The sequence below is a fragment of the Narcine bancroftii genome, chromosome 8 (genome assembly GCF_036971445.1).
Source record: "Narcine bancroftii isolate sNarBan1 chromosome 8, sNarBan1.hap1, whole genome shotgun sequence".
Classification (NCBI taxonomy): Eukaryota; Metazoa; Chordata; class Chondrichthyes; order Torpediniformes; family Narcinidae; genus Narcine; species Narcine bancroftii.
Window position 1 is genome coordinate 172,103,141 of NC_091476.1, and position 23,919 is coordinate 172,127,059.

General features: G+C 42.8%; 1 protein-coding gene across 1 annotated transcript in view; it reads right to left on the reverse strand.

The window, feature by feature from the left end:
* LOC138741573 (ephrin type-A receptor 7-like) overlaps positions 1-23,919 on the reverse strand; it is a 434,573-nt gene that overhangs the window by 231,505 nt on the left and 179,149 nt on the right. Inside the window, exon 3 of the mRNA XM_069895829.1 lies at positions 4,949-5,104. Coding sequence (XP_069751930.1) covers positions 4,949-5,104 — 156 coding nt within the window. The remainder of the gene's footprint in view (positions 1-4,948; positions 5,105-23,919) is intronic.

Here is a 23,919-nt window from a genome sequence, read left to right on the forward strand (position 1 = left end):
GCCTACTGGATCTGCTTAAAGGAAGCATCAGACTGATTAGTCCACCCACCCCCCCCCCAAAAAAAAGGGGTACTGTAGCAATCCATCCCAGAAGGGAAATGAATGTGATTCAAGAAGTGGGACGTGATGCAGGTGACGTGTTTCTTTCATTTTCGTTTTGAGTTGTTTTTTTACTTTCTTTCTAATTTAATTTAATTGTATCATGTAATTTAATTGATGGAACTTTCAGTTGACGAGGGAGGGGGCTAAATCCAGACTCTGTATGTTACATGAATGTTAAAAAAATATTAAATGGTTTGTTTGAATTTTACAAGTCTATGAAAATTAAAATAAAATATTCAAAATAAGAAGCTCTAAGCCAGTGGTTCTCAACCTTTTTCTTTCCACTCACATCCCACTTTAAGTAATCCCTATGCCATAGGTGCTCTGTGATTAGTAAGGGATTACTTAAGATGGGATGTGGATAGAAAGAATAAGTTTGAAACCCAATGTTTTAATCGTTCCTCATTGACTCCAAAGAAAATGGACCAATGACAATTTTTCTCAAGCAAAATATTTCAGTAACAACTGGGTCTAGAGCAGTGATTTCCAACCTTCCCTTCCCACTCACATCTCACTTTAAGCAATTCCTTACTAATCACAGAGCACCAATTGCATAGGGATTATTTAAAGTGGTATGTGAGTGGAAAGAAAAAGGTTAAGAATCACTGCTCTTTATAGATTGAAAGGACAGAAATAATTTAATTGGAAAGTCGTCATTCCCACAATATTTCAAATAGTCTGAAAGACATTTCAGAGCATGGAAAACTATTGGAGAGTCTGGAGAGGGACTATAAAACCTCAGCTAAAGTAGAAAGGGAATAAAATCTGGAGCCAAATACGCAAGTAGCCCAATGCCTTGTGTGATGGATGCTAAGGAATTGTGTGGTCCATTAAATGTTTCAGGAAAGGGCAGTGTTGACACAGGGATCAGTAACAATACTTTTTAAACACTGCCCACTAAGCGAGTGACTTGCAGTCAAAGGACTTACACCAAGCTGCGGACTGCTGGGCATTAGCTTGAGGACCGTCTGAAGGGGTACCAGATATTGGAACCAAGCTGAGAGAGGATGCCGAGTTTTGGATCTGTTAATCAGGGTGCTGATGGTTTGGACTGAAGTCTGCCTGGCCACAGAGGCTATGGTAACAATAGAGGCGAAGCCACCGACACTCAGTGACCCTTAAAGCAGATTAACTGCAATTTTGTGTAATATTACACCTGTTCTACGGCAATAAGAGAATCTTGAATCTTGGCTGGTGGAAGCATAGTTGTGCAAGTTGTAGAGGAGCTGACCCACAGAGCGAGAGATCCGAGCTCCATCCTGAAACTTGTCCCTTCGGGGTGGAGCTTCTCATCCTCTCTGTGACTTCAGGAGCTCCAATTTCCTCCCTCAGCCCAAATAAGTGCTGGTTGGTAAGTTAACAGACCACTGCAAATTTTCTCTTTTACATAGGCGAGTGGGAAGATATTTGGGGGTGAGGGGGGGAGACCAGGGGCAGTTGTTGAGAATGTGAGAAGAATAAAATTAGTGTCAGCTTAATGCAAGTGGATGCTTGCTTGATGGCAAGCACCATCTCAATGGGCTGAAGGGTCTACTTCTGTTTCATTTGATTCTATGACAGGAAAAATGAATAGGTTTATGCATTTACTTTCCTTCCATCAACACCTTTTTTCAAAAATATACTTTATTCATAATAAATTCCATACCTTACAGGAAAGAAACTGTTCATCACTTCCAATATCACATCAATTATTTAAAATACAAGAAAAAGGAATTGTTCAAATAACTTTACCTGGTGATAATTATCTCATCACAGTACATTTTACCTTCTCCCTTCATGCTCCATTATCACCCATGTGGCACCTTAATTTTCCTCCCCCCACTCCCTCTCTGTTGGTTTAAGGAACTTCCCCTCCCTCAGTGTCAGCCCCACAGAGCCCGCAATTGGGGGGTGGGTATAAACTGTACTCCTTTCCTACAGCGCCCTCATGTTGGCTGCACCGAGCGTCAGCGCACCCCTCAGCACGTACTCCTGCAGCCTGGAATGTGCCAGTCGGCAGCACCTCCTCACCGCCATCACTGCGGGCTGAAAGACCAGCAGGTTTCGGGCCGACCAAAGGTCGTATTTCACTGAGTTGGTGGTATTCCAGCAGTTTCGGATGTTGGACTCAGCATGTGTCCCTGGGAACAGCCCGCAGGGAGCCCTCTGTCACGCTGCTGCTGGGGATGAACCGTGACAAGGACCCCTGCATCCCTCTCCACACCCTCCTTATGAATCTGCATTTGGCAAAGAGGTGGACGTCGGTCTCCACCCCACCGCAGCCATCTCGAGGACAGCTTGCCTGGAGGGTGATGTTCTGGTCTTGCAGGAAGGATCTGACTGGGAGGACCACCTTCATCACCAGCCAGGCCAAGCCCCGGTGCTTGTTCGTGAGATATTCCGCCAGATGACCTGGACGGTCATCCCACCAGATCCATCGAGTCCTCCACTCTCAGTTTCTGCAGGATGTTCCCTGCTGACCACCGCCTAATGGTCTTGTGGTCGATGGTGTTGCCATGGAAAAACTTTGCCGCAAAGGAAATTAAATAGGTCTCCAATTTCTGATACCCTCCGCCCCCTCTGTTTGCAGATGAGGATGATTATGCCATTCTTTTTTTTTTAACTTTATTTAAGATTTTATAACATGAATAACATATAGGATTACATTAAAAAAAATTAAGAATAAAATAATAAAATTGCAATACACTATCAGTACTCTAAATAAACTATACCCTCCCCAATAATTATTACACATTAATAACCCAACTCAAATTAGTCCAACCCCCCCTTTCCCCGCAAAATAAAGAGTGAAGAATTAATAAAGTTAATAATATATGTAAGAAAAAAAACCCACTTACAAAAAAAACAAAAACATAACCGATTAAAATACTAACAAAAAGAAAAGTAATTAATACTAAGATATCAGACATAAAAAACATATTTAAATCAAACTTAAATGCATATATTTAACAAATGGAGTTAAGATGAAACATATATTTAACTCAAACTTAATATAAAAAATTAGTAAAGTTAGTAACATTATCAAAAATTCTTAAACAATAATCAAATCTTAAAAAAAATTGTAGCATGAAAAAAAAGTTGAAAAAAAAACTTTCTCTATAGAGATAAACCTTCACCAAATATCAACTAACTTCACATCTATCATCATATTAGTCACATAAACCACCATCTTAAAACAAAATTCAAACCTCATTAAGCATTGTACAATTCAATTTTAGTACTCTTCCACCATTTTTCCCTTTTACTCTTGAATAGTTATCCAATAAAAGCTCCAATACCACATTTAAATCTCCCCAATCATTACGTTAAAATTCAGATATCCAAATAATAAAAACACATCTACAACAAAATCTATATCTTCAACAAATGGAGCATAAACCACAAACAAAATTCAAGCCTCATTAAGAATTGTACAATTCAATTTATAATTTTCACCATTATTCCCTTCGTTCTATAACTAAAATAGCAAAATAATATACACCAGAATTACCACTCCTTTCACCTTAAAGTTAAAGAAAAAATTAAAAAAAACTTATCCATCCCATTCATATTTAAATTTCAAATATTCCTTATCTACTGAATAAACTTTACAAAAAAACCACATCAATTTTTAGTTTTTTAAACAATCAAATACTTTCTTATGCTTTTTTTTATATTTAAACAAAAAAAAACCCCTTCACTCTTTAATCTAATAATACAAAAAGAAAAGGAAAAAAAACGGGTAGGAGATTAAAAATACCCCCTCCCGTCTAAACCGCGCAATGCGGTAACTCCCAAAAAAAATGGGTGTGAGATAGCTCACATGTAGCAGATGATTTTCAGGAAATAGTGCCTATCCAATTCTCTCCCCCAACTCTCACTTATCTTAAACTAACATCATCATTATTTACACCAATTGTACCATCATAAGTTAAATTAACAGCACTGAAATGATCTAAACTTTTAAAGAATTTTAACGGGCATTTCTAGACAAAACAATAAGATAGAGTCAGGAGACGACTGGAAGGCACGTCTGATCCTTACACCATCTTGCCACGCCCCCCCGATTATGCCATTCTTCATGGAGTCTGACATGCTTCCTGCCAGGAGAATAGCGTGGTATACTTCCCAGCAGATCCAGGCTCACCCAGTCCCACAGGGTCATGTACAACTCAGCCAGTAGGCCAACGCTTCCAGGAGTCTTACCTGACTCAAAGGAAGAGACAGAGTCCATCAGCTCCCCCAGAATCATTTGGCTGATCTAGACATTCCCTGTGCTCTCATCTAAGACCTCCGTGATACAGGACAGGAAGTTTTGGGAGGTAATTCTGTCTGTAGCCTTAGTGTCACACAGGCTGACATAAAAGGATCTGCCGATCCTCTGACTGCCCATCTGCGAGGATGTGACTGAGCCGTCCTCTTCCTCAAGGCTGTGGATCACAGAGCTCCCTCAGTGAACCTTATGGAAATGTGAGCCCGTCTCATCTTGCTCCACTGTGAAAATGATCTTGGAGGACTCTGAGGTGAATAGCAAGGCTTGCTGGCTTTTCCCCTCTTGGTGTTCTTCCCTTACTTCCACCCCTCTTGGCTGCAGAAGGAGGAGTTGTTGCAGGCCAGTCTGGAGTTGGCTCAGCTCTGCCCTGCCCTCTGAACACCTTTGAGGCTGAAGAACCTCTTGGTCACTTCCCACCAGGACATTGGGGAGCCAAAGAAGGGTGTCAGGGTTCTCCAACCGGCTTTCTCCTTCTTTAGCTCCTCCACGTCCCCCCTGCCCGCCTTCTGGTCCTCCTGTATGTGACAGGAGGCAGTGGTCAGAGAAGAACTTCCATCAACACATGCAAGAAGTAATCATTACCGGTAGACTTACTGGTGCAGGGGGCTGGTGCAGGGTCCGAAGTCAGCTTGTAGTGGTCATCCTTACAGTAGCACAGGGCAGATCCCGGCTCTTCAGTGTAACTATGCTCAGGGCACCAGGAGCATCCAGTTTCTTGAGCCGACGACTTATAGGACCCTGGTGGACAAGCTGAAAATAAAATTGACAAGATGAAGGTGGCCTGTTCAGGTTCCACATGCAAAGCTCAGAGATTAGAGCAAGATTTTATAATGTCATGGACCAACACTCTGTAGCCCTGACCCCTCCATGCCATCCCCATCTGAGGCACATCACAAAGGTGACTTTAATTCCCTCAAATAATTGGAGAATTCCAAGGAGCTAGGAGCAGGACCATGGCATTTAGCTCCATTGTCTCCATGCTTGAGTGACCCAGATACCATATGACGGAGGAGCAGAACGTTCCCCCATCCAGCCTGCTCCACTATTGAAACCACAACTGATGCATTTTCCTTTCGACACCATTCTCCTGTCTACTCTCCAACACCTTTGGCACCCTTCCTTATCAAGAACATATTAATCTCCACCCAATTACTTAGCTTCCACAGCCATCTGTGGCAGTGAATTCCACAGATTCACCACTCTCTGGATGAAGAATATTCGTCTCTTCTCTGTTCTAAAGGGACATCTGAAACTGCACTCTGACCCTGACCTCCGATGCACATTTGCATCAGCTTCCTCTGGGTGCTCGAGATTCCTCCCACATCCTAAAGAAATGGGGTGGGTTAATCAGCTACAGGGAATGAGCTCTGAGTGTAGCTCTGAAAGTTGGTGGACTTTATGAGAGTGAACGCAGGTTTCTGGAGTATGGAGGAAAAGCATGTGAAATTGGTGGGATTGTTCTGCTGGGAGCTGGCATGGACTTATTAGGCTGAATGGCTTCTACTTGTGTGGAAAGGATAATGTTCATGGCACAGATAACAAAGGGGACTTTAATGCCTTCAAGCACTGAGGGCTTGAAGTGCCAGTTAATGAAATAGACAAAGACGATGTGGTCAAACAATAATCATGGCTTTTATTAGCAGAAACTAATGGTACAATAATGAAAGACAATGGGTGCATATACAGTTATACCCAAGGGGAGTGTCTTTAATGGTACAGATAAATACACGGCCAATGTCAGTAAGGCAAGGCTAGGCGAAAGGGAGACTGGCAGCTCAGCAGGGATTCACCACAGGGCAGCACAATGCTATTACAGCGCCAGCGACCCAGGTTTGAATCCAGTGCTGTCTGAAAGGAGTTTGCACGTTTACCCTGGGATCTGCATGGGTTTTCCTTGGTTGCTCCGGTTTCCTCCCCACCCTCCAAAACGCATGATCAATTGGCTTGTACTGTGTTTTCAAAATAAATGCAAGAGCACACAGTGGCAGCATGGCTGAGATAACATCAAACACGAGGTGAGAGAGAAAAAAAATCTCATTGCAAAGCAAGCAGTGTTCATTGGTTTTGTGCTTCGCTGAAATCATTTGTTGCTGAATGCTGGGCTGCCCTGAGGAAAGGACTAATGATATACTGGCCATTCCTGCTGAGATTTATCATCAGGGTTAAGGTCTGTTACTTCAGCACCAAAGGCCATTGGATCTCATACACCCCTTATTGTAGCGTTCCAATACGCAAATGGTCAGTTTCCATTTTAATAAACTAATTCTCTTTCAACACAGTGGGGAGCAAAGTGAGAAGCCATCAAATCTTTTGTGCTGTAGAATCAAAGTCCCCATGCAATAAAAAGAAAACTGAAATTAAATTTAAATCAGGGGAATGGTGAGAAGAATACAACTAAAATAAGAAGCATTCATTAACAAAACAACGGCCCTATAGGTATGATTCCAATAAAGAAAAGATGTCAGAATAAAATCAGAAACGTTTTGCAACATGCTGTCAATATTAAAATGAAACTTGATTCAACTGTAATAATTCTTTGACTGCCAGTGCTTTCTTCTCCCCCTCAATAACAATTAAACCCTCTTTTATCGACTCAACAGGCCACTGGAATTGCTGACACCCCACTCGGATAACTTGAGATGAGCTGAACATATATTGTCTCCGTGCAATCGATTTGAACAAAACGCATCATTTAGTGTCTAACAACCTCTTCTGTTGTAACTGTGCCTGGACCCTTAGGCCAGAATGTTCCCAGCACATCTGTCTTCAAATGAACATAGTCTGTATTTACGGTACTGGTGAAAATCCGAGGAAATGAGCTTATTGAAATGACAAGCAGACAGGTGAACAACCATGCAGTCCCAGCTTGTGACATTTCTGAACGCTGCTGGAGGTCCTACCGAAAAGGGAGCGACCTGGTCGGCCGCACACCGCGGATCCGGCCCCATCCGACTTCCGGGCAACCCAGAATCTCAACCCGGCGGAGGGCAAATCGTTCAGCTGAGTGCCAAGACTCCATTGGCGGCAAGGACAGTGTGCGAAGTTTGATTTTTAAAAAATGAGATGTTTTGTTGTTTATGAATGACTAGGTGGGACCATAAGACTTAGGAGCAGAATTAGGGCCACTCAAATCATGGCTGATGTATTCCCCCTTTCAAACCCATTCTCCTACCTTCTCCCCAAAGCCTTTGATGCTCAGACTAATCAAGGACCCATCAACCTGTGCTTTAAATCTTCTCCAAGATGGCCTCCAAATGTGACAACAAATTCGACAGATTTACCATCATCTTCCTCTTCCCTTCCCCACCTTCAATCCTCTCTCCCGATTTCTCACACAACCTCTATCTTCCCTTCCCTCATACCATTTTCTTTCCTGTCTCTACTCCCCACTCCTGAGCCCACCCTCCGCACTTGCCTGTCCTTACTGCAACCCTCACGGACCAGTACAGTCAGTACAGAATTAGCCTCTCATGAAGTGTGAGAGAGGCAAGTATTGGGAACTGGCAGGGGAGATCCAAAAAGCAAAAACCCTTCTCCCTTCTTTGTCACCTTCATCCAGCTACAGTGAGTGCCATCTGGATTAGAACACAAAGCGGTGGAGAAGCTAATGAAGGAAATTCCCTAGCTGAGAGCATTATGTGTCATGGTACAACAAAGGAAGGCAACAGAAACATGGACCTCATCCATGGAGAGGGTAACAAAGTGCATTTGAGATAATATAAAATAAATGGGGTGGTGTTTTTTGAGTGGGTATTCACATCTTTTGAAGAGCAAATGTTGGGTGGCACCGTGGTAAGCGCAACACCTTTACAGCGCCAACGATCAGGATTTGAATTTACTGGTCATTACACAACTACGATATACTGAGTGCAGCAAAATTCTTGCTTGCCGCAGCCAAATAGTATGTAAGGTAGACCAACTGCACAGCATATAAATTAAATTTTGCCAGGACAGAGGCGATGAATATAAAAGGATAGATAAATATATATTCACAGCTGCAGCTAATGCAAGAAAAAAGTGATAATTCAGTCATGTAGATAAATCTTTTGATGGAGTGAAACAAGTAAGTCAGCAGATACTGTGATCAGAGCGAATAAATTGCTCGAGAAACTCAGCAGGTCCTGCAAGGTCCATAGGGGGTAAAACTATGTAACCAGCGTTTCGGGCCTGGGCCCTTTGTCAAGGAATTATTTCAGTAGAGATTTCATGATCCTGGAGCAGTTTATGGTTAGGGTTAGGGTAATAATGTGCAAGAACTTGATAACTGTTGGGGGGAAAAAACTGTACCCTGATGAAATTATCTGATTAAATCTTACTTTGGGGAGGAGAGAATAGTACAAAGAGAAATGAAATCATTCTATCCTCTTGTTTCCACATCTTCTAACATCGAAGGAGGCCATTTAACCCACTGATTCAATGCCAGCTCTCAGAGGAGTCCACATAAAACACACATAACCCAACTTCACGATGGGACCCAGGCCATCATTTTCTGCTGACAAGTGGTATTTGCCGTCTAAAGCTTCACTGAGCATGCAAACAAAAATAGCAGCCCAGAATTGGCAATGACCTCATGGGAAAAATAACTTTGACAATCATTATTATCTTGGAAGAATTCTGAAGTCCACAACTGAATAGTTAAACAAGGATATTCAGAGGTTTCTGTCAACTACTTTCAATTCTTCCATGGGGTATACGGGTTCTTGCTGAAATCATGAATCTGCCATAAATCATGAATCTGCCATAAGGAAGACAAAAATCCGCCATTAGTATTGCCAGGCGCCCCTTCCGGATAAAGAGAAGCAAACAAGAGTCCCCTCAGAGCAGGGTTGGTGCCAAGGGGAGGGGCATTCACTGGCAATGTCCCCTCCAGCGAGGTACTGCACTCTCCCATATTCTTGCAGCCATCACTCGCCATCAGACCCGTCCCCACCGGCATCACTAGCGTGTGTCAAAGTTTGCTAGCACATGCTAATGACTGTCCACGCAATAAAAAACGTGCCTTCGGCTGCTACGTCAAAGGGACGGAGGAGGTTTACGTCCGTTTGGCAGGTAGTCCACCAGCCAACCCCCTCCCCCCCCCACGAGTGAATTAATGCATATCGGTGCCCCCCCCCCCCCTTCCATGTTACACTAACGTCTCCTTCTAACACTTATTCTGGCACCAACCCTGCCTCAGAGATACTGAATTTCCGTTGATTTACCTCCAGCACTCCTACAAGTCTTGAGTTCAGTTCAAGCCATCGGCATCCCGAGCTCAGGCTCAAACCCCTGACCTGACGAGGAAGCCTTTAGTACCCAGGTCCCTTCGGGAGTCCATCTTGCCCTCAGCACCCTCTCGGCTTGTGGTTCCGATACCTGGCTCTCATGACCCAGACTCCAGCAGCGTGAGTTGTTTGACTTTTAACATTGTTCCTTAAACAAGTGTCTACTGTATCAAGTGAACAGTAGCAGAGATTTTATTGAAGACACCCTTTACACAGAGATGCTGGATCACTATTTATCACAGAAAGCAACCCAGAGCCTGAACTCAGATCAAAAAAATGAACTGTTGGAAAATCTCAATGGGTCAAGCAGCCTCTGTGGAGGCAAAGGGATGGTGAACATACTACCTTAAGCATGATATGCACTGAGTCCCTCAAGAACAGCAGAGTTCCACAGTTGGTAGAGCCACTGGCTCACAGTGCCAGAGACCCAGGTTCAATCCTGACCTCACGTTCTATCAGGGTGGAGTTTGCACGCTTCCTCTCTGCTCGCACGAGGTTCCTCCAGCTGCTCTGATTTCCCCCAACATGTGGGTCAGTAGATTAACTGGCCACTGTAAAATATCCCAAGATTGTAGATGAATGGTAGAATCTGGAGGGAATTAATGAGAATTCAGCGAGAATAATAAAAATGGAATTAATGTTGATTTGGTCACATAGTTGTTTGATGATGAGCTGGAATTTGAATTGAAACGTTTACGTTTAAATTTATTTACAAAATGGTAGAAGCCGATCCTGGCCATTGAAGCCTGTTCTACCTAATTATACCTAATTAACCTACCAACCCCAGAACACCTGGGGAAAAGCTCGGTTATCGTAGTAACCAATTCCAAAGGTGCAATTATGCGTGTCCCCAGAAATAGAAAACCAGGAAAAACATCAAACAAAATCCTGGGTATCATCCTTGATGAAACCAAACAGACCAAATACCTTGGCATCAAAATCCAAACGACCTGCATTGGAACGATCAGACGTATCATACAACCGTGAAGGCAAAATTTTCTGAGGCGCAGCTTCCGTCATTGTTCAACTTCTGTCAAGGACAAGTTGTGCCTCACCCTTGTCAGACCGCATTTGGAATACACAGTATCTGTATGGGAACCATACACAAACAAAAACACTAACCCCATCGAACGTGACCAGAGACAGGCAGCCTGATTTGTTACAAATACATGTGGAAGAGAAGCAAGTGTTATAAAACTCTTGGATTTATTAAAGTGGTGCACTCTCACCAAGACAGATATGAAGCACACCACCTGACCTGTTTTTATAAGATGCTAAACTACCAGCTCGATATGGACGACAAATCCTACTCTGAACCCAAGCCTGCTCGGAGCAGATGGGGACACGCAACCCAATTTGTATTGCCATCTTCCAAGATAGATGTGTACAGCAATTCATTCTTCCCACATACAATGAAAGCATGCAATAATCTTCACCCTACCACACACACACAACCAGAGCCAGTTACATTTAAGACAGTTCTTCTTTAAAAATATCTTCCTTAAGCACACCCTCCCCCACCTCCAGTTTAAATTCCATATGGAATATTTTGGAGGATCAAGAAAGCTATTACAGAATCCCAGGTTCGAATCCTGTGCTGTCCGTATGGAGTTTGTATGTTCTCCCCCTGTATTCCTGGGTTTTTTCCAGGTGCTCCGATTTCCTCCCATCCTTTAACTGGGGTATTTGGGGTGCATGGCCTCATGGGCCAGAGCCCCTTTTACCGAGAACATAGACAGTGACAGATTTGAACCCAGGTCAATTGTGCTATAATAGCATTGTATTAATTGCTATGCCAACCATGCTGTCGCATTTAAAACAAAATTGGTGGGCCAAAGAGTCTGTCTCAGAACTGTATCTCTCCAAACCTCCATGAACCCATGACTATAGCAACCCCTGATAACCTAGATGGGTGGGAAAATAACTTGAGGCAGGTTAGACTGTAGGGCAATGAAGTACACACAACATTCAGAGCCTATCCAACAGGAAGAAATGGATAGGTAACAGGTCTTCAAAAGGAAAGATCCAAGGAATTAGTTGAGAGAGACCTTCAATGTCATAAAAGGATTTTACAGGGTAGAAATGGAGATGATTCCAGAGAAGGAGTCATGAAGCTTGGAAGCAGCCCATCGGGTGCACCCTATTCATGTCAACCAGTGACCCTTCTGTAGTAATCCAATCCAATCCTCCAGCACTTCAATGTCTCATCGATTCAAGTGCTCACCGAGATGCTGCTTCCAACATTCTTTCAGGTTGTATGCTCTCTACTCATTGGATGAAAAAGGTCCCCCTCATATCCCACCATCAGACAACATATTTCTGTCACTTATTTCTGCCACCTACAACGTGATCCCACCTCCAGACAAATCTTTCCCTCTCTGACTTCCACAGGAACCTCTTCCTCTGTGACTTCCCTGTCCACTCCATGAGACAATAGGACATAGGAGCAGAAATGGGCCATTCAGCCCATCAAGTCTGCCTTGCTATTTAATCATGAGCTGATCCATTTTCCCAGTAAGCCCCAATGCCCAGCCTTCACCCCATTAACTGAAGCCCTGACTAATCAAGATCATATCCATCTCTGGTTTAAATATACCCAATGACTTGGCCTTCACAATTGCCTGTGGCAACAAATTCCACAGATTCACCACCTTCTGGCTAAAGAAATTCCTCCGCATCTCTGTTCTAATCAATTGCCCCTTCATTCCTGAAGTTGTCGCCTCTTGTGCTAGATTCTCTCACCATGGGAAACAACCTTTCTACATCTACTATGTCCATGTCTTACAACATTCAAAATGTTTCAGTGAGATCCTCCCTCATTCTCCTTATGTCCAATGATACAGGCCAAGAGCCATCAAATGCTCCTCATATGATAACCCTTTCTTTCCCAGAATTATCTTTGTGAAGCCTCTCTGAACCATCTCCAACATTAGCACATCCTTTCTTAAATGAGGAGCCCAAATCCGCTCACAATCTTCCCCATGAGGTCTCACCAGGGCCTTTTAAAGCCTCAATAGCACATCCCTGCTCTTATTCTATTTCTCTGCAATGAACACCTTCTTCGCCACCGACTCAACATGTAAGTTTATCTTCAGGCCGTCCTGCCTGCACAAACTCCCAGGTCCTTTTGCATTTGGGTGTTTTCAATTTTCTCTATTTTTAGAAAATAGTCTACCCAATTATTTTTTCTATCAAATTTTCCAACATTGTATTTCATTTGCCGCTTCTCTGTCCGTTCTCATTAATCTGACTAAATCCTTCTGGTTCCTCAACACTACCTGCTCCTCCACATACCTTTGTATCATCTGAAAATTAGGTCAGAAAACCATTAATTCCATAATCTAAATCATCAACTAGACAACATAAAAAGAAGCGACCCCAGCACTGACCCCTGTGAAACGCCGCCAGCAAATGGCAGCCAATCGCCCCCTTGGCCGCAGAAAATGCTACTCTTGCACCCATACCTTCTCCATCAGTACCATTCGTGAATCCAAACAATCTTCACTTGAGAATCTGCAGGGGGTCGTCTACTGCATCCGATGCTCCCATTATGGCCTCCTCTTGGTCAGAAAGACTGGACACAGATCGGAAGATCAATTCATTGAGTGCTTTTGCTCTGTCCAGTGTAATAACAGGGATCTCCCACTGGCAACTCATTTGAATTCTCCACTCTATTATCCCTCAACATGTCTGTCCATGGTCTCCAGCACTCCCAGATGGAGATCAGCCGCAAACTGGAGAAACAAACCTCACATTTCACCTTGGCACCATCCAACCAGATGGCATTAACATTGACCTTCACCCTCTGTGATGTCTCCCCATCCCATGTTTTTCTCATTCCCTATCCCTCTTTCTCCTTTCCTCCAGCTCTGTTTTTACAAAACTACCCCCATCTCCTGATCAATTCTCAGCTTTTTTTCCTGCTCTCTGATCCATGTCCATGTATGGTCTTTTCACTGTTGGCCTTCTCTCTTCCCCCTGCTCCTTCTTCCCTCCTCCCCCTATCCTTATCATTCAGGCACCTGCCTGCATTTTGCTCTTAGCTTGATGAAGGGCTCAGGACCGAAACATTGATTATGCACCTTTGCTTTCTGTGGACACAGTGAGAGCCGCTAAATATCTACCGCATTTTTGTGTATTCACGACAAACACATAATCTGCAGACTTGGTTTTGTCCCCTAATTCGGGGGTGGCCTAGTTGGCATAGCAGTTAGCGCTATGCCTTTACAGTGCCAGACATTGGGACCAGTGTTCGAATCCCGCGCTGTCTGTAAGGAGTTTGCACGTTCCTCCTGTGTCCGCATGGGAAATCCTGTTTCCTCCCACCATTCAAAAAGTACTCTGGGTGTAGGTTAATTGAGTGTAAATTGGACGGCACTGACTCACGGGCCGAAATGGCCTTTTACCGTGCTGCATGTCTAAATTTAAATTTAAATCTTACCGAAATCTTTTCCCCATCACCCTAAACCTATGCCCTCTAATTTTCTTTATCCATGACATGTGAATACATTTCCTGCAGTCTACTTCATGTTTATCCCATCTTCATCTCTTCAGCTTTCTACTGTCTGTCATAACTGAACTACTCCATTCTAGGTACATCCTGGTGAATATGCTCTGAACCTTCACATCATTCGCATACCTTGGTACCTTGATTACTGTACACAGTAGTCCAGCTGGGTTCTGACCAAGGTTTTAAAAAGTTGGAGCCTGACCTTTTTAATTTGAATATTCAGCACCTGGACAGCGTCTTCCAAAGGATATTATTTACCAGCATTGACCGTCCTGTCTCCAATTAGTCCTTGCTTTTCCGAGTGATCAACCCTGAACCTCACTATTTCTTGCAGCAGAATTTAGAGTTAACAGACATCTGGCCGATGATTCTTTTTGAAAAAGGAGACCATATTTACTCTTCTCTACCCAGCAATGTATTAGCCAGAACCATGGTCATATCTTCCTTTGTCTTCTGCAACAGCCCAGGATAAATCTCATTCTGTCCAAAGAATTCATCTACCCAAGACATTGAGTACCTCCTTTTTATTTCCCATGGGGTCTACTTTTTCTCTTGTCCTTAATGCACTTAAAGAACACTGTTTGACTTTCCTTGCTCCTGTCTACACTGATTTCTTCTGACCCTCAGTCTTCCCATTTTCTGTTTTTAAGCTCCTCTTTTGTTCACCCTTGATAAGCCTCCCCTGTCATTAGTTCCCTGTTCACTTTTTATCCAGACCTCAGTATCCCTCGGCATCCATAGATCCCCGTGTTGTTGACCCTGCTTTTGTCACCCTTTCAGGAACCCTTGGGCCTTGAACTCTTGCTTTTGTTCATTTGCATGCTCCCCATTGTGTCAAGGGAGACTTACCTGCAAGTAAAAACTCCCCTGTTCGCTTGAGCTCTTCATCGAGAATCAAATCCCAGCAAAGGCCTCAGGCCTGAAACGCCAACGGCCTTTTGGTTCCTGTGGTTGTTGTGTGAGTTTCTCCAGCACCCAAGTGCATGCCAACTCATTCCCTTTGCCTCCTCCTCTGTCTCATTGAAAATTTTATACCTGTAACACCTCTGATTTACCACAGCTTACAAACAAATAAAAAAATACTCACTCGTTTCCTTCAGCACACCGTGAAGTCGACTTTCTTTTTATTAATCAGTAGATACCACGTTCCCCAAACACCACCCAGCAAAACCCCTGTGATCTTTTTATTGACTCACTGCCAGATGGGTGATACTGACCTTCTCACTCTCCTCCTGCATCCAAGATTCATCACACGTATACTGACACTTAACACACTAGTGTAGGTGCACCATTAACCCCCTCCCCCCCGTGTTATCAGAGGCTTCTGACACCTCTCCCGATGAAGGTAAGCAAGCGACCGTGACATCGCACCCCCCCCCCCCCCCCCAGCTTCCAAGCCAGCAAGGAGGCGACTGATTGGAACAGTCCCATTACGTAACAGTCTTGAGGGCCTACAGTTCAGCCTGACCTGGTATGATACTGCACTGGCAAGGGTGCGACTGGTCCTCTAACTCAGGCTCAGAAGCAGAACATGGACCGTCGATTTACGCTGGTTTCAACGTCAATGGAAACCGTGTCAGCTTTTCAATTCCTGTCAATCACAAAAGTCTTCGGGTGGCGTCAAAGGACCTGATTAAGACCATCTTAAATGGGCATCATGCCGGAGGGACACACAAGTACAGTGTTGTAAATCATTCAGCATGTACACTGCCGGTAACGCCTGTTGCATAGGAGTAGGTTGGGATCATCTCATTTTTTCCCCAAAGCCGATCAACATATCTAGCTGGATCATAGAGCGATGCGCTTGGATTTGGATTCAGAAACTCGCTTGGCAAGGTTAAGGTCATGCCATATGCAAGCTCCGCTGCTGAACATCCAAGCTCTGCCTTTACAGCAGTACTCAAATGCTGCCTTCAATTTTCAATGGAATCGTTTAATGAGGCCATTGGCCTGCAGATGGTAAGCTGTAGAGCAAATGCGGGTTATGCCTAGAATATCAGTGAGAGTGTAGAACAACGCTGACTCGAACTGAGACCCTCGATCCACTGTAACGATCCATAAAACCTTAGGGCCCCTCACCGCAGTAGTGTCAGTGATAAGAATGGTCTCCTGATTTTTGTGGCACTCTTGATTCACATACAATCCTTCCTCCTCGTACAGATCCTACCCTCCTCAGACACTGTCCCAATGATCCAGGAACAGAATCCCACCACCCCCCACCCCCGCCCCCACCCTTCACCATCCCTTCAATCTGCTTATTTCTGCTTATGGCCATTTTTGAGGTCCTGCTGTTTAAAACAGCTACCTTGCACCCTAAAACTCGTGTTGCTGGACCTTATACCCTCTCCTACCTTTGGCATTGGAACCTCCAAGTATTACAATTTCTGGGCTAGGTTCCCTCCCCTCTCAGAATATCCAATGGATCCTGACCCTGGCACAGGGAAACAACATACCAACTGCAAGTGAAATTAGGGCAGAGCAAAATAAATACCACAGGAAAATTAGGACAGATGCCTTTATAAGATGGAGGTTTATATAAATCTTCGTCCATGAAGCCAAGCCAAAGAAAAGAAAAAAATATATGGAATTCCACAGCACAAATTGCAGTTGAGATGATTAGCTTTAATACAGTTGAGGGAGAGCCAGGACATAAGGCTGGATGAAGAATAGGAAATAGGATTTATAGGAAATTTAAAAAAAACACAAGTGTTCTCTGAAGCAAAAGGCCAATTACATAGCTGTAACCATTTTGCAGTCCTGAATAATTTCAGTCAACTTCTCTGGATCTTTTCAAATTACATCTATTTGTCTTGGGTCTCCAAAAGAAGATGTGAAGTAAAATGAAATCTGCCCATGATGTGTGAATCTTTGATGCTTTGAAGTACAGTTTTACCAGCAGTAAATATATTGCCTTCAATAGCGTTTTATTAGAATATTTGATTTCCTCGATTTTGTCCCTCAAATTTTGAAATTTGTATTGACAACCATCTACTTTTGTTAATGCATAAAGCATGAAAGGATTTTAAAATACTTAGCTTGTCGAACAAAAGAAAAATCATTAATATGTTGAATAAATGTTATTCTTGTCACATTTACATAATTCCCATTTATACAGTGAAACACAAAAAAGAAAGTGAAACCTTCTGGGACACAGGGATGAACATTTCTCGACAACAAAGTGATAATGAAATGCCAGACCATTTCTCAGTGTGTCAAAATTGGAGTATTAGTCTGTACACTAATTTCTGCTTCATGAAAATCCAGGCAACTGAAATCGTGTAACATTTTAAACAGTGCCTTACTGTTGATATTTTGAGGTGTCAGTATTTTAACACTAATTAGAGCAGCACAGTTGTGTTGAGTGATACATTAATAAACCTTGCACATATGTAGCACCTTGCCACCTTGCAGAAATTATCATCATGGACGTTAAGGACACTGAAAGGAGTTATTCAGCCTTTCCAGTTCAAATCAGCCAAGAGGCCGTTCAGAATAATCCCACTCTTCAGTTCTCAGCCTTCCAAGGAAAAAATTGACCTTTGAAAATCATGATGTGTGTTTCTCTCTTCACCCTATATTAAGACAGTGAGTTCTAGAATTCCAATCTTTTTTTTAAAATTTACACATACGAAGCTGTAACAGCCAATTCGGCCCCACGACTCTGTGCCGCCCAACTTACACCCTGTTAACCTACACCCCAGTACGCTTTTGAAGGGAGGAAGGAAACCGTAGCTTCTGGAGTAAACCCACGCGGACACAGGGAGAACGTACTTACTCTTCACAGACAGCGCGGGATTCGAACCCAGGTCTGGTCCCAATCGCTGGCGCTGTAAAGGCGTTGCGCTAACCGCTATGGCAACCGTGCTGTTGTATTGTCAGGTAGGGGGAAAAAATCATCCCCTCTCACATTTAAGTTCTTGCCTTTCTCCTTGCACTTTAGTTTTTGACCAATCCACTAAGGGAAATCGGTCATTTTTATTCTTCATATTTTATTTAAATTTTAATTCAGTTTCCTTAATCCTGAAGAATACCATCCAGATCTCACATACCTTATGTGCTGTTAAAGGACTGGTAGCAAAGGTTCGAATCCAGCACTGTCTGTAAGGACACAACGCTGGAGAAACTCAGCCAGTCAAACAGTGTACTTTATATAGCAAAGATAAAGATACATGACCAACATTTTGGGTTTAAGTCCTTCATACCTTAATAAAGATACACTGTTTGACCGGCTGAGTTTCTCCATCAATGTATTTTTATTTCAACCACAGTGTTTACAGATTTCATGTTTTACTGCTGTCAGGAGTTTGTACGTCCTTTAACTCTGCCTCCACTTTATCTACCGCTGTTCTCAACATCAGGAAGCAGCTTTTCATGGAATGCACAGGACCAAGGTAATTTCTGAGATTACAATGAATCATTTGTTATCGTCTGAGGAATTAACTTGCTTCCCCCTCCAACCTTCTTTAGCATTTCCTTTCAAAATATATGAAAAACATAGTCATGTCCATATCAACCAAACTCGTCCCATTTTCCTGCATTCAGCCCATTTCCATCTAAAGATTTCCTATCTACTCACCTCAATGGCTTTTGAACATTACAATTCTATCTGCCTCTATCACTTACACTGGCACCTTGTTCCACATACTCACCACCCTCTGTGTGAAGAGGGTTCCCGTTATTCCCCTTTTAAATCTTCCCCCTTTAACTTTAATGTTCTCTTGTTTTGGATATTACCCTCAGAAAAAAAACATTGTGACCATTTGCCCTATCTATGTTCCTCATGATGGGCATCCCCACCTACCACTACCCACAGCCTCCCATACTCCAAGGTGAAAAGTCCATGCCTATCCAGCCTTTCCTTATGAATCAAGCCTTTTAGTCTCTGTGAATCTTTCCTGCACCTCTTCTGGTTTAATTATTTTTCTATAGCTGAATGACTAGAGCAACACACATAATGCTTCAAGTGTGGTCTCACCAACAGTTGTACATGACATCTCCTGTGCTCAAAGTTCCAAGTTGAAATTTATTGTGTGAGTACATACATGGCATAACATACAACCCTGAGATCCCCTTTCCTGCAGGCCAGGCAGAATTCTACTTATTGGCAACTACAAACTGTACACAAGAGAGAAATGTAAATAAGAAAGAAATGTAATAAACAGGTACAAAGTCCGTCGTGCCTGACAACACCAAGTGTGCCAAATGCCTTCTTCACCATCCTCTCAACCTACATCCCCACTTTTATGAAACTAAGTACTCGTATCCCCAAGTCTCTATGTGGTGCAACTCTCTCTCTCTGGAACCTCACCAATCAGTGTTCATTCCTTTCCTGGTTTAACCTACAAAAGTCCAACACCTCATATTTGTCTGAGTTAAATTCTATCTGCCTTTCCTTGGCACACATTTCCTGTTCATCTGGATCAGTGGTTTTCAAACTGCCCCCCTAAACTCACATCCACTTGAAGTAATCCCTATGCCAAAGTGCTCTGTGATCAGTCAGAGTTTACTTTAGGTGGGATGTGAGCGGAAAGAAAGAGCTTTAAAAACCACTGTTTTAATCGTACCTCATTGACTCGTTATGTGCTCGGTTTGATAACTCCAAAGGAAACGAGCCAATGACAATTTTTCTTAAGCCAAATATTTCAGTAACAATTGGGTCTGGAGCAGTGGTTCTCAACCTTTCCTTCCCACTCCCATCCCACCTTAAGCAATCCCTTACTAATCACATAGGAATCACTTAAGGTGGAATGTGAGTTTAGGGGGTCAGTTTGAAAACCACTGATCTAGTACTTTCAGATACCCTTCTTCATTGTCCTCTATTTCACCGAATCCGGCGTCATCCGCAGACTTACGAGAGATGCAACTAAATTGTCATCCAAGCCGTAAATATAGGTGACAAACTAGGGTGTATCTAGCATTGATCCCTGCAGCACACCCCTGATCACAGCCCTCCAATTTGAGTAACAACCCTCCACACCACCCTCTGATACCCACCATCAAGACAATTCTGTATCCAATTGTCCAATTGGCTTTCTTACCTGGATCCCATGAGTCTGACCTTCTGGACCAGCCTATTTCCATTTCAACAGTCATCAATGCTATGACCCCACTTTATCGTCTTCCATTCTCTCAAAGGCTACATCCCTTTTGCTTTTTATTTCCCTTATGGAAAGAAAACAGTGAATGATGCAAATATTTTGTAGATCGGGCAGCATCTGTGGGAAGAGATTTCGAATTCTCTGATAAGTTTACACCTTTTTCTTATCACAAATGTTGCTGAAATATTTTCGGCATTCATAAGGACATAAGAAATAGGAGCAGGTGTATGCCGTGGGGTGCATCGAGCCTACTCCGCCATTCAATGATTTGGTGATAGGCTCAGCTCCACTGACGTGACTTTCCCCTTAATTCCCATTCTATGTAAAAATCCATTCAACCTTATCTTAAATATGTTTAGTGAGGTCCACAGACTCACCACCCTCTGGGAAAACCTCCTCACTCTACCTCCCTGAATCTTGAGGCTATGTCCCCTAATTCAAGTCTCACCCACCAATGGGAACAACTTACCCTCCTCTATCTTATCCATGCCTTTCATATTTAAAAAAAAAATCCATGATTCCCCCTCATTCTTCTGAATTCCAATGAGTTCAGTTCCAGGTGGCTCAATCTCTCCTAAACTAACCCCCTCATTTCTGGAGTCAACCTGGTGAACCACCTCTGCACCACCTCCAAAGCCAGCACATCCGTCCTCGAGTAAGGAGACCAGAACTGCACGCAGTACTCCAGATGCGGCCTCACCAGTCCCCTGTACATTTGCAGTATCACCTCCCTGCTCCATAATCCAATCCCTTGAACATTCCATTTGCCTTCTTGATTGTCTGCTGCACCTGAAACCAATCATTTGCAATTCATGCACAAACACTCCCAAATTCCTTCTGCGTGGAGCGCGCTGCAATCGCTTGCCATTTAAATAATACCCTGATCTCTCATTTTTCCTTCCAATATGAATAACCTCACAATGACCAACATTCCTAGCTTCTATATCAGATCCAATCAACTCTGGGACCTTTTTGTTTTGTTCTTAGCTTCTATATACCAGCAATCATTATTGGTAATCTTTTTATTTCAAAATGTCAGAGGTTAGAAAGTTACTGTGGAATTACTCACTGAGAGAAACATCAAGTCACATTATGATGGTGGGGTGGCCCGGTTGGCGTAGCGGTTAGTGTAATGTCTTTACAGTGCCAGGCTGACGTTTGAATCCTGTGCTGTCTGTAAGGAGTTTGCACGTTCTCCCTGTGTCTGCATGGGTTTTCCCCAGGAATGTAATGTGGACGGCACGGACACGTGGGCTAAAAAGGCTTATTACCATGCTGTACGTCTAGCTTTAAATTTGTTTACCAGCATACTGAATACAGTGATGTACACATGGATTATTTAACACTCAAGATTGAACATGCCACATAACAATGAGGAAATATTGGTCTAATATGCGATGAAGTATAATATACAAGGGAACAAAATGCAAATGACCTGCCACATGAAGACTTCATATTGGATATATTCACATGTAATTTTCCCCGAATGTTGCACTTTTCCAGATCATCAGGTTGAACATTCCTTGAGTCAAAAGGCAACAGAGAAAATGACGCCTCTCCAATGAAATACTGACTGCATGTCATAATACTTTAAATATGACCTGTTCCAATTTGTCAACCAAATGGAAAACATTGAACAAATGCAGAATGAGTTGATAGCAGCTAAGCTTTAGCATTCTAATTTTTTTTCTACTTGAAAAAATCCTGAGATTTTTTTCTTTAAACAGTGAACATGGCAGATGTCCACAGGGCAAGCATTGATAAATCCATATTCATCTCCATGTAATTTGTTCAGTGTTACCAACGACTTCATTCCATATCTTCCATAATCTATTGAATTGCAGAATAATTAATCATCACTTGACCATGCTAACCAGGGGATAAATAGAAGTGAAATCAAATCTGCTGAAGATTTCACAGTACATCAGTTGCCAAGATCCCTATTTCAGTTTCCAGAGGTTTTTTTCAAAACTGCTTCACACATCATGTCTAAACTGAGCTACCTCTCTCAGACAGGGGATCAGTGATGTAGGATTATAACCCACAGCAAGCCATTTGGCCCATCTTATCTGTACTGACACTGAAAGAGCAATCCATTTAAATTCACTCCAACTTGGCCTAGAATTCAGTTCCAATTGAGAATTTGTTCAGGCAGACCTGCTTTTTTAAAAAAAATTAAAGTTTGGTAAAGATTGAGAAGAGAGTCCACAAAGAGGAGGGTTTGCAATTCAGGATTTGCAGGATTTTAATCTCATTAAAGATTAAGACGAATTTCAGCAACAAATTAAGGTGCAGGTTGTGTGTTCTTCGGGAAATGAGGAGAACCATCCCATCTCTTCTTGGCACATTTCATTCAGTTCTCCCCGTTAGGCCAATGGGAACCCAGGCAATTGAGGGCAAGAGCTGACTTCATTGACAACCACAAAATAGGTTGGCCTTCAGATGAGCAATTTGGCCCTTTGGAAAGACCCCGTTCATTGATGTTCTTCACAATTACCCAGAGGAATGTCCTATCTTGCACACCTTGCATGGTACCCTGCAATTATCTCATAGCCATGCCCCAAGAATCTGTATGAGACTTCAAGATGATCAAAGCAAGGTTCCTAAATCTCACGTTGCTGTCTTCCTAGACACCCTAGATGGTGTCTCTACTCTCATTCCAGGAATCTCAGGTTCACTTGAGCTGTTGATAAACCAAACAACATGCCTTAACAAGATGACAACTCCAAGTTTTCAGAGAGGTTTAGATAGAACCATGCAACTTGCTCCTATGATCCTTTTCCTTATCAGATTCCAGCACTGGTAGCCTTTATGTTCCTATTACACTCCTGGTTCTCTGGCTTTCTTCATGTTCACTCTCCTCTCCCACCTGACTCAATTCGTCCTTTCTGTTTCTTCACTTCCCCTACTATTTGCCCAATTCCCCTCCTCATCTATCCATCCATCATTCTTCACCCCCCCCCCCCATCACTTAGTGATGGCCATCTTCCTTCTCTAACCTCAGTCCTTTCTGAAATACTGACAATTCCCTTTCCCCCTGTAGGTGATGCTCAACCGCCCCCCCCCTAGTTACTCCAGCAGAGTAACTCATTATCTGTGAACCTCATTATTCTTTCCTTTATTTCTTTCGTGTATATTACATGAGTTGACATTTCTCAATCCTGAACACAAGGAATAATTAATGAATAGTTAGTTAATTGTTGAAACGTTGTCACTGGGAATAACACTTATCCCTCCCGGCTGGTCACTGACTGTGACCCTCAAAAATATCTGTTTAATGTAAAAGCAACCTGGTGAACACCAACAACGTTTGAGAATACATGTGGACAGATTTGTAGTAGAAAGAGCTGAGAAGGATATGGATGTCCATAATGCCAACCATGGATAAGTTGGGACAAAGGTCCTATTCTCTGACGTATAAATCTTTGATTCATATTCTTTGCTTTCTGTTTCATCACCAATCCTTAAATCTTTGTCAATATATTAACCTCAATTCCACATCCTCATCATTTTTGACCAGCTCTCTGTGTGGGTTCTCATAAAAAGGCGTGAAAATCTAAATCACAAGGTTTCTCTTGAGTTGACTGGTCACTTTTCAAAGGAATCTGAGAGATTAGATTGAGAATTTTCCTTTCAAAAATCCATACTTTTTTTGTAGGGTTTCTGCACTTATATCCTTCAGGACAGACTCCA